This window comes from Quercus robur, chromosome 8, assembly GCF_932294415.1.
Source record: "Quercus robur chromosome 8, dhQueRobu3.1, whole genome shotgun sequence".
NCBI lineage: Eukaryota > Viridiplantae > Streptophyta > Magnoliopsida > Fagales > Fagaceae > Quercus > Quercus robur.
In genome coordinates this window covers 63,953,020-63,965,111 of record NC_065541.1, presented here as the reverse complement: position 1 = coordinate 63,965,111, position 12,092 = coordinate 63,953,020, and the positions used below count along the sequence as shown (strand labels likewise).

General features: G+C 43.6%; 1 protein-coding gene and 1 pseudogene across 1 annotated transcript; one reads left to right on the top strand and one right to left on the bottom strand.

Annotated features, from left to right (window-relative positions):
* The first annotated feature begins 797 nt into the window (after positions 1-797).
* Positions 798-1,691, top strand: LOC126697635 (18.5 kDa class I heat shock protein-like; annotated as a pseudogene).
* Positions 1,692-3,601: 1,910 nt separating this feature from the next.
* On the bottom strand, positions 3,602-4,457 carry LOC126697632 (18.1 kDa class I heat shock protein-like). Its single transcript, XM_050394703.1, has one exon. It carries the CDS (start codon positions 4,263-4,265, stop codon positions 3,801-3,803), a length of 465 nt encoding a protein of 154 aa, XP_050250660.1. The 5' UTR covers positions 4,266-4,457; the 3' UTR covers positions 3,602-3,800.
* Positions 4,458-12,092: the final 7,635 nt, after the last annotated feature.

Here is a 12,092-nt window from a genome sequence, read left to right as displayed (position 1 = left end):
ACAGTTTTTATCGTAATTTTTATTTAATGTACCAAACGTACCCTAAGACTAAATAAGGAGGAAAAGAGAAAAGAAAAAGGAAAAATACACTTTTCTTTCCTTTGTTTGAAAAAGGAAATCAAAAGAAATATATATGTAATTTTACTTTTTTGTCCATATGAATGTAAAAGATGAATGAAAGTTATGGGTAAAAATGTAAAATTGGTTCATGAGAAATTAAGTATGTGGGAGTGGGGCCCACTCATTTTTATTCCTTTGTTTCTTTCCAAATCTACCCGAATTGGGCGAATTGCAAAATGTGGAGCCCTCATAAAATGATTTATATAGCTTTCTTTTCTTTCCAAATCTGCCCAAATTGGGCAGATTGCAAAATGTGGAGCCCTCATTAAATGATTTATATAGCTTTCTTTTCTCATCTTCAACCAAACGTAAGAGTAGCCTCATTTTCCCCTCATTTCCCTTCTCCTACCTCTTCTTCCCTCTTCAAATATAGTGTAAATTCTATCACTCTCCAAATATAGTGTAAATTCTATCACTTAATAATAAATTAAATGACATGAGGTAAAAGTGTAACTTTTTTTAAAATTGAGATTTAATTGTATGTCCTGATAGTTCAAAGGACTAAGTGTAATCAGAAAAATAGTTTAGAGTGAGAAAAAAAAATAATTCGTACCAACATCATTTAACTATATATATATATTTTTTTTTGTTATCATATAAATAAAGATTATGTTCATAAAAAATATAATTAAACTACATAGTCTCTCTTTCTAAATTTTCCCACCCCCAAAAAAAAAGAAAAAAAATGCCCAAAAATGAAAAAAAAAAAAATGTTGCTTCTTGAGATATCTGTAAACTCTAGGAATAATTCTGATATTTCCAAAATCACAACCATTGATAGGAAGCCCAACTAGTCTGGAACTTTCCAGAATATACTCCCCTTAGAATTTTCCAGAACCATCAAGGTTTATCCACTCCACACTACAAAAAAAAAAACCTCCCCATCAGAAAACCGTTATTTCGTATCACAGTTCGCTCGAAACAGTCACTATCACAATCGCATTCACAAAAAGAAAAAATGTCGCTGATTCCAAATTTCCTCAACCGCCGATCCAATGTCTTCGACCCATTCTCGGCGCTCGACGTGTGGGACCCATTCGAGGGCTTCCCACCGCTCTCCTCTCACTCCAACTTCCCCTCCGAAACGTCGTCGTTCGCCGCCGCTGAAGTTGACTGGAAGGAGACCCCGAACGCGCACGTGTTCAAAGCCGGCTGAAGAAAGAGGAAGTGAAGGTGGAGATCGAGGACGGTCGAGTTCTACAGATAAGCGGGGAGAGGACTCAAGAGCAGGAAGAGAAGAGTGACACGTGGCACCGCGTGGAGCGGAGCAGCGGAAGGTTCTCGACGAGGTTCAGGCTGCCGGAGAACGCGAAGGTCGAGGAAGTCAAGGCTGCTATGGGGAATGGTGTGCTTACTGTCACTGTGCCCAAAGAGGAAGTTAAAAGGCCTGACGTTAGGCCCATTCAGATTTCTGGTTAGGAAATTAAGTCTGGTTTTGTTTTGTATAATGGCTTCGCTTGTTTTCGTTAGTTTCGTGTTCTGTGTCGTTTTTGTGAAAATCGGTGTTTGGTTTGTGATGTAGGGGAAGAACTCTTATTATATATGAATGCAGTCATGGATATTATTACTTATTTACTCTGTTTCTAATTCTAATTATTGAATTCTAGAATTTGAGGAAGAATAATTATTCTGTTTTTTTGTTGCATAGCATTGTTGGATGTTTGGGGATATAACTGAAAGTATTCAATTGGGTGGAAAATATTAGCAATAATTCAGTGAGATTTGATTTTATGTAAAAAATTGCTTGCAATTATTACAGAAACAATGAGCACATTTAGATATAACTTATTTTTACTAAAAATTAAAAATATTATAATAAAATAATTTTTAAATATATAAAGTACCGTAAAATCTATTTTTAATAAAAAAATAGTTGAAAATTGAAATTTGTGAAACCCATAAATAATACAAGAAAAGACTTGAAAAAAAATAAGAATAAAATGCGTGTAAGGAAAATACAAACGAGAATCCAAACAGATACAAAGAAAGCAAAATGCAATTGTTTCTTTGTGAATTGTGATGTCAATAACAGGGGATGCATGGTTCTGAGTTGATATATATTGCCACCATAAATTGAGGATACATTTACCAGACAAATAGGGTGAATGCAGATTTTTAGATGCAGATGTTTTTAACTTTAGGGGGGCCTGAATTCAGTAATTCAGTGAAAAGTATGTTCAAGGGGAATCAGAAACGTCTAGAAGATTCTTAAAAAAAAAAATTTCAAGTGAAAGATGTCGATCTGGGATACCATTGCCACTTTTGCTTAGGCAAAACCTAGTGTATCAAATCTAGCCAAATTATGATGATGTCCATAATTCATGCTTCTATAGCTTTGGTTTTGATTTAATTACTCCATCTATCAACATCAGAAAACTCCCTCCCAAAATATATATATATATATATATATATATATATATATATGTATTGGCTATTTCTCACTCGTTTTTGGGTTGTTACTTTTAAGTCTCACTTTCCTCCTTGCTTGAGGGAAATACAGATAATGCACCCTTGAAATGAGTTCAAATTCTTGAATAGATTAAACACGATTCACGAAATTCACATAAAGTAAAATCATAGAAGCCCCAAGAGTGGAGATAATTCAGCATTGTAAGGAATCTATTCCAATTATGCAATGCACTGTTCATTCGAGAAGGTTGAGCTTTGCATGATTATGTACCATATGCTATTAGCTTTCCTTCTTGCTACCATGTAAGTTTTGAGAAACATGTAAAATTACAATGCATAAGGTAGATACAAGCAACGCAGACAGGTAAATTCTGAAGACAATGCAGACTTAAATCCTGCAGATTTCCCAACATAAATACGTCCGTTACGATTGAGAGGAGGGAAAGAAAGTAGAGTAAAATTTGACCAAAAATTAGCATATTTTTAGCCTCTACTCTCCTCCTTCCCCTCAATCCAACCCCATCCCTCATGACTAGACAAACAAGGCGAATGTTAGATATTAGAAATAATTTACTCTAGCGGGGCCTAAATTCAGTAGGGAATTAGTTGCTAAAGAGAAATCACCTCTAGATTCTGGGCTCTACATTTTACGCTAGGGGGCCTAAATTCTGTAGGGGAAAGGTATGCTAAAGAGAAATCACCAAGCATGCTTCTATGGCCTTAGTTTTGGTTTGATTACTCACAATCTACGAACATCAGAGACCCCCTCCCAATCCTTCTTGGCCATTTAGACCTAGTTTAACAACTGCCAAATACACCCCCTTGCTTGAGGGAAACTTAGCAAATGCACTCTTGGAAAATTAAAAAGGTTCATATTCTTACATAGATTTGACGTGGTTCACAAAATTCACTAGTAAAATTGTTAGGGTCCCGTGTGTGAAGAAGATAAATAAAAAATTGTAATTAATCCATTTCCACTCTGAAGATATTTTTTTTTCCTCCTTGATAGGGTCATGCTGGCCTATTAACCTCAAATTTCTTGGATTTTAGATGTGCAAAATGGACATAAAGCTTACAGAAACTTACACACATATATTTATAACAAAAACCATTACAATATTGTCGACCATACAGGCAGTGAGCCTCTTACATTACAGATACACGCAAACAAAAACAAAACATGCCATACTGATCCACACTCCTCATTCTTTTTTTATTCAACATAACAAAGATAGAACACAAAAGAGCACCACAATTAAACAGCTTGAAATTTAGCCAGAGATCTCGATAGCCTTGACCGCAGGCTTCTTCTGCTCTTCCTTAGGCACCATCACTGTGAGCACTCCATTCTCCATATTAGCCTTCACCTGATCCACCTTCGCATTCTCTGGCAACCTAAACCTCCTCATAAACTTGCCAGAGCTCCTCTCAACCCTGTGCCACTTCTCATTCTTTTCCTCGTGCTCTTTGCTCCTCTCCCCACTTATTTGCAATACATTACCATCCTCAACCTCAACTTTCACTTCCTCCTTCTTCAGACCCGGAAGATCAGCCTTGAAAATGTGAGCCTCTGGGGTTTCCTTCCAATCAATGCGTGCTGTAGCAAAAGCTGTGGTTTCACGAGCTGAGGGAGGAACGCTGGCTACAGCACTGAAGCCCTCAAATGGGTCCCAGATGTCCAGTGAGAAAGGGTCGAACACGTTGCTTCTTCGGCCACCGAAAAGACTGAGCGCCATTGGATTTGCTTCTAGTTTATAGAAACTTGCACTGAGCTTTAGAGTTTTAGTTGTAGACAATTCTTGGTGATGATAAAAGGCTAATGTAGAGGGATGTATATATATCTATTAAAAATAGATTCTGGGACTTTCTTGGCCTCTGTTTAAGATTTTTTTTATGAACAGGATAGAGAGAGAAGGAGAGAGCGAGAGAGATCGGTAAGGTTCTACCACCTTCTCCAATGTGCCAGATGGAAAAATCTTGAAGCTTTCAACTTTTGGAATAAGAATGATGTTACCCATTCAGCAAATAAAAAGAAAAAGAATGATGTTACCCAAAACTACGCGTCCCACTTACCCCAAGCAATCAAAGAAATCCTCACACGTGTACCACCAATGGTCCAGTGGGCTGGGCTCGGATCCAGAAGGGGATGGTTAGTTGGTTGCCCATTTGATTAAGCTCCTCGTGAGATTGGGCTGAGATGGAAGCCTATTAAGTGTGACCAAGTAAACATGGGCTGCTCCAAAACAATCCTATTACATGTACTGCTTTTTGCACGGCAAATATGTGCATTTTCGATGGGTTTAGTTCAATTGGAGAAGGACGTAAATTTCTAACTATTTGTTTCTCAGCTGTGAGAGAAAGGATTGATTGTTAATTTGTTATGATATATTTCAATCCACAATTTTTGTGGAAAAGCATACTCTTCATTTCAAATCGATTTATTTTATGATTTAAATTAAATTTTACCTATCTAAGGCTTATGTAGTGATCATGTAATTTTAAGTCCCTAAAATTAATTAATTGTAATGACAATCTTTGTGGATGACACACTTCATTTTAAATGAATTTATTTCATAATTCAAATCATGTTTTACAAATCTAAAAGGGTATTTAGTGTCGTGTTATTTAGAATTTATAGGAAGTGTTACCATATACGTACATTGTTAAATACAATAAATAAAAATTACAAAATATAGAGGATTCTCTTCCAATTTCGGATGGTTTTTCCATTTCACAATTTAGCCGGTCAACTTGCTGGTCATGAATATCGTACGTAGTAGTACGTGCATCATTGCTCCCCTAATAAATTCATGCATAGAGTTTCTCTCTCTCTCTCTCTCTCTCTCTCAACTACCTAGACAAATAAATACCTTTAAATTGCTCATTGTATGATGCATGTAACCTAGAATTGAAAGCATTAATTTGCCAATGAAAATCATACCAAACATACAAAAGTGAGAATTTCCATGGATCATATATAGCAGGCTTGTACATGACCCTCATGTACAGATGTACTCATCTTTCCATTACCAGCACAGAACCATGTCAATACCATGCTCAAATTCATAGAGCTTCTTTGCTTGGCGAACCTCAAGGTCACCTTCCTCAACTCCCATTACATTCAAAAACCCCTTTTGCGTTATATTGATATACAAGCTCGTTTTGCACACTATATATCCTGGAATACTTCACTTCAAAATTGATGAAGTGCAAATCGTTAGTCTTTGTAAGTGCGTCCAGATGGAGCTGAGTCCTCGTTCTTGTTCCTGCAAATATAGTGAGATGGCTCCCTCGAGATGGTCACTGGTGTGGTACCTGCCACAACACCTTCGATGCCAAAGTTAGTATAAAGAAGCCTTTAAAGAATAACACAGAATATTAGAGTAGCTATGAGTGCTTTTAGGTGTGTTTTTTTGTATCAGGTTTGTCTCTAATCAAAGTGTACATATATAGCTTTATGGTTCCTAGCCGTTGGAGGCCTTAATTGTGGCTTTAGTGCCCTTTTTGTAACGCCTCAGGGTTCATGAATATGGGTTTTGATGAGGCCCCAATGGTTTGCGAATTGTTTGATAACTGATTGAGGTATTGAATGCTCTAATTAATGGCTCTTTTGTGTTCGTTCGTGTCGCGTTGGAATGGACGAGTATATTTGGTGAGATCATCCAGAGAAGTTGAACTCGTTAGTCCCATCAAAAACTATTACTGATTGTTTACCAGAAGACCACTTGCGCTGGGATCACAAGATTAGAGAAATGTTTGAATCAACCAGGGCTGTAACCAAGCCACTCTTTAGAGAGATGGTGGTCTCGGGTAGTCTGAGTTGCCTTTCAAAGGTATAGGATCAATGCAACTAAATGTTTGAATTTAATTGAAAAACCTAATATGCTGTGTGTAAGAACCAAGTACAAGAACTCTGGGCCTTAGATCCCTTGGGCTCACAATTTATTTGTAGTGGGTTTAAGGATTTCCTACAATGGGTCGTTCTCGGCAGAGAGACTCAAAGCAACATTCAGTTGAAAAGCTCTCTCCTTGACTATTTTCTCTCCATTTTTTCTGAACCCCTTCTTCTCCCAACTTTCCTCTATTTATAGCCAATGTTAGTGGGGAGACCATGATTATGTTCATCGTTAGTGCTATTGAAAGTCCAGTATTATCTGGTTAAAGTGGTTGTTTTAGGTGAGAGGGCGGTGCAGCATTTATGATCTTGGAACTTGGCTCCATTTTCACCGATTGTGTTCGGCGACTCACGTTCCCGTGCATATCATGACCTTCCCGGGTATTGACTCACGCGCTATACCGGGAAATGTTAACCGGTCAACCCCGAGAGCCTGATAACCAAAACTTGTTGTTGGCCCTAAGGCAGTTTTAAGAAGGGCATAAGGTAACGGGAACTATCTGCCGGGCCTGCGCCCAAGGCTGGTATGGGCTTGGGCCCGGGGCCTAGATGGGTCTGGGCCCAAGGCCTGTATGGGCTTTGGGAGCTCGGTGCCGTACAATAGCCCCCCCTTGATTCATACTCGGTTGCCGAGGAGAATCAAGGAGCTGTCTGGGCTTCTTGACCTCGGGAATCTTTTAGTCTGGGACCTCTGGCTGTCATTTCTCATTAATAGCCATCTCAAAAGACGCGCCGTTCCGCGGTGCCAGGCGCAGACGTCATTATTGCCTGACGGTTCGTGAACCGAAGCGGTGCGCAAATCAGTTACGCCTGGCATTTGCTGGGTCGCTCGCTTGCTGTGCCCATTTATTGTTTGATCAAGCGTTTCTTCTTTCCTCATTTCTTCTGGCTCTATAAATAGTTCTTCTCCAAACGTCACTCCACTTTTCCTTTGCCTCTGATTTTTAGCGCCTACTCTCTGCCGACCACATTTCTGTGTGCTTGCTTGCTCAACGCTCTTTTCCTCCTTAGAACCCAACGTAAGTCTCTTTTTCCCTTCCTGTTCCTTCAGCTTTGTTTCTTTGATTTTATTCTCGTAGTTTTAGGCTTTATAAATGGGTTATTCTTACCTTCTAGATACCCCGGTTGCTTTGGCCAACTTTAGGAATAAGTTTAGTATCCCCAGTGACGTGGACGTGGCTTACTGCCATGAGAGTGATATGGAACTCCACCGAGGGCATGGTACGGCCTTCTTCCCTTTGATGTCCATCTTAGAAGGTGGGGTTAGGTTCCCGGTAGATCCCCTCCTGATAAGCACACTTACCTACTATGGGCTGTGCCCCGACCAGCTTCCCCCCAATTTTTACCGGGTAGTTAGTTGTGTCGGCCAGTTGAACCATACCTTTAACTTACAACTAGACCACCATGATATTAACCAAATGTACAGCCTTTGTGGGAGCAAATCCACAAATTACTACTTAAAGACAAGGGATGCTCGGGTACGGCTGATATCGTGCCTACCCGATTCGAACAGGAACTCCGCCGGGGAGTTTGTCAGGGTGCGCGGCAATTGGTTTGCCGGGGAGATCCCTTGCCCCCTCACACGGCGTGAAGTGGGTTCGTACCTTCCCCTTCTTATAGTTGTTTGAGTAAAAGAAAATCTTTTATTGTTAAAAGCTAACGTGTTACTTGTTCTTCTGCAGACGGCAAAGTGTTTACTCAGGACCTCAGAGCCGTCCACGTCAACGACTTAAACTTCGTCCTTCGTTCCGAGATCTACGTGCACTGGGACGGGCAACTCCGGGCCTCACACCTGATCCTCGGCGTGGAACCGGTTTACTCCACTTGGCAATCATTCAAGCAGGCGTTGATAGTTGACAGCCCCCTGCTCTCGTACATAGACGTCCGGTACGTGAACTTCTTGCCGCCGAAGCTTACAACCGGGGAAGCGAGGGAATTTGGTAGGCGGTTCACTGCCGCGGACGAACGAGTTCCCCTTCGAGACGATTCCGCGGAGCAAGTATCCCGGCGCCTTAGAGAGAGAGCCCACGAAGCTATACAACAAGGGGACCAAGCCCAAGAGCAGACCCATCACGAGGATCCACCCGCCGAGCATCAACAGCAAGTGATAGACGCGGCTAACCTGCTAGCTGAAGCGATCCAGCCCGGTGCAAGCATGGTGGCAAGGCGAACAATGACCCTAGACAGGTTCGTGCCTGGTGCCTGGCCGACCAACCAGCCCCCGCCTACCCAGGGTCGGGGTCCAGTTTCTCAACCTCAACCAACCTCGCAGTCCGGACGTGCCCGGAAAAAACAGAAAGTGGCCGAGCCACATTCCACGGCCCCGGGGGACGCCTCTGCCCGGACTCCTCCCCGACCAACAGAGGGGGATTGTCATCCGCGAGCCGCAGACCGAAGCCGGCACGGGGGGCGCATCCTCCTCCCAAGTGGCTCCGGCGTGGGAGCCAAAATTCCTTCTGGATGGCAAACCATTGCCATCAACGGCCTCTATTCGGATATGGGATAAGGGCGAGGGCGGCCGCATTGCCCAAACATTGGCCGGAGCTCTCCAACTTCCCGAGGACGTGCACGCCTTTGAGGACGGGTCCGAGGAGTCCGTGGGGCGCCGGTTAGAGTGGCACGCCATTGCGGTAATTCTTTTGTCTATTTACTCCATGTAAATTTCCTTTTGCCACTTTGCTAACCTTCACGCTTGCTAGGCCGTTCAACTAGCTCACATTGTGGCTGCCCGGGCACGGGAGCTTGACGAGGAAAATGAGCGCGAGAAGGCGGCGCGGGAGGCAGCAGTAAAAACGGCAAAGGAAAAGGCCAAGATCGCTGAGTCTGTCGAGAATAAGGCTGCTGCCGCGGAGAAGTTCCGAGCATCTGCCGAACAGAGGTGTACTGACCTCCTGGCCAGGCAAAATGAGACTGAACTTAAACTGGCCCAAGCCCTCAGTCTCAACACTTCTCATGCCGAGGAGATAGCTGATCTCAGGGCGGGCTTGGCGGCCGCGGAGCAGAAGTGGTACGACGTGGGCTTCGCCGACGCCGAGAACTCCGCAGAGCCGGTGGTGGCTCGGGCTCGGCATATGGGTTTCGAGGCCGGGTGGTATGCTGCTCTTCAAGCAATGGGAGTTCCTGAAGATTCGCCGCTGAGAGACCCCGGCCAGATTCCATTTCCGAGTCCTGTACCAGCCATCCAGAACGTCCCGGCTGCTCCAGATGAGGAGGAGACGGCCAGTATGAGGGAGTTGGTTGAGCAAATAGACTCTCATGCTGAGCCCGAGGAACTGGAGGCTACGAGCACACCGACCATGCAGGAACTTCTTGACGAGGCCCAGCCTTTCTCCCTGATCGTCCAACAGGAAGTGCCACCACCGACTCAACCCCCTAGTTGATTTTATTTTTAGCTTATTTTTATTTCGTTTTTATTTGCCTATGTCACCGGGATGTGGTGATTGAACCTTTGTTTTAATTTATTGGTTTTATTTGCCCATGTCACCGGGCTGTGGTGACTGAACAATTTGCTTTTACTCTTTTAATTGGAAGTCCGTTTTCTTTTCCTGTTTCAATTTGGTTGAATGAAATTATATCCGTTTGTGCCCTGTTTGAATCACACCAATGCTATGGCCGCTCAATAGAATGTACCCCCGAGAACCTGTTGTGCGGAGCTGTGAGTAGTTTTGAGAGCGCTATTTTGGACTTTGTTTTTGTAAAAAAAAAGGTCAGGTTTTTATCAGGTTTTGGTTTAACCGAGAATTGAGTTTCCGTCCTTCGAGCATTTGTTTGCAAAGTTTCCGTTTGTCCGGACGTTTGATTTTAACCGAGAATCAATTTTTTCGCCCTCATAGATTTAATTGCAGGGTTCACACATGCTCGGTGATTTTGTCCGAGCCGAAAGTCAGGTTTCTGCCCTTAGTTTTTTTTTTTTTTTTTTTTTTTTTTTTTTTTTTTTTTTTTTTTTTGTAAGGTTTTCACCTGCTCGGGGATATTGATCGAGCCGAGGGTCAGGTTTCCCTCCTTATGATTTTGTTTGTAAGGTTTTCACCTGCTCGATGATATTGATCGAGCCGAGGGTCAGGTTTCTGTCCTTAGGCTTTTGTTTGTAAGGTTTTCACCTGCTCGGCGATATTGATCGAGCCGAGGGTCAGGTTTCTATCCTTAGGCTTTATTCGTAAGGTTTTCACCTGCTCGGCGATATTGATCGAGCCGAGGGTCAGGTTTCTGTCCTTAGGATTTTGTTTGTAAGGTTTTCACCTGCTCGGCGATATTATCTAGCCGAGGGTCAGGTTTCTGTCCTTAGGATTTATTCGTAAGGTTTTCACCTGCTCGGCGATATTGATCGAGCCGAGGGTCAGGTTTCTGTCCTTAGGCTTTTGTTTGTAAGGTTTTCACCTGCTCGGCGATATTGATCGAGCCGAGGGTCAGGTTTCTGTCCTTAGGCTTTTGTTTGTAAGGTTTTCACCTGCTCGGCGATATTGATCGAGCCGAGGGTCAGGTTTCTGTCCTTAGGCTTTTGTTTGTAAGGTTTGCACCTGCTCGGCGATTCTCTTGGTGTGCGGCTACAGGGTAAAAAGAAAAAGCAGCAAAGACAAAAAAGTTCATCATACTCTTAATCTTCATAGAATACAAGTTTAGGCTTACATCGATGGTTACGCGTAGAACTTCTTCAGGTTGTTGGCGTTCCATGGTCGGGGGAGCGGCCTCTCGTCCAGGTCCTCCAAGTAGTAAGCCCCTGCCCCTGCGACGGCTGTGACTCTGTATGGTCCCTCCCAACTCTGAGCAAGCTTCCCTGTAGCCACGTCCCGCATGTTCCCTACTACCCTTCTTAACACCAATTCCCCGGCACTGAATTCCCTGGTCCTTACGTTTCGGTTGTACCTTTGCGCTAGCTTCTGTTGATACTCGGCAAGACGCACGGTCGCCGCCTCCCTGCATTCTTCTAGCCAATCCAACTGCTCCATCATAAGGTCGGCGTTCTGTACAGGGTCAAACCCAACAACCCGCGCACTGCATAGGCTTACCTCGGTCGGTATCACTGCTTCTGCTCCGTATGCCAGAGAAAATGGGGTTTCCCCCGAGGATCTCCTGGGGGTCGTGCGGTAGGCCCACAAGACGCTGGGTAGATCTTCTGCCCACCTTCCTTTAGCTCCATCCAACCTTCTCTTGAGCCCATTCAATATAGTCTTGTTTACTGCTTCGGCTTGGCCGTTACTCTGGGGGTACGCCGGGGTTGAATACTTGTTCTTGATGCTGAGCTCGCCGCAAAAGGTCCGAAAAGCGTTGCTGTCGAACTGTAGCCCGTTGTCTGTCACTAGTGAATTCGGCACCCCAAACCTTGTAACTATGTTTTTCCACACAAACTTTTTCACGTCGGTATCCCGGATATTGGCCAAGGCTTCAGCTTCAGCCCACTTTGTGAAGTAATCCACGGCCACCAATACAAAACGGCGGTTCCCCGTTGCTCGGGGGAATGGACCGAGGATGTCAAGCCCCCATTGTGCAAATGGCCACGGGATGCTGACAGGATTTAGATGTCCGGCAGGCTGATGGATCATCGGGGCGTGCCTTTGACATTGTTCGCAATTCCGAACGTACTCGGCGGCGTCCTTCTGCATCTGTGGCCACCAAAACCCCTGCGTCATTGCTCTGTGTGCTAGAGATCGTCCCCCGGCATGCCCGCCGC

Bases quoted from the DNA above. Each gene is read 5' to 3' on its own strand.
- LOC126697632 (XM_050394703.1), bottom strand. From the start codon at position 4,265: ATGGCGCTCAGTCTTTTCGGTGGCCGAAGAAGCAACGTGTTCGACCCT.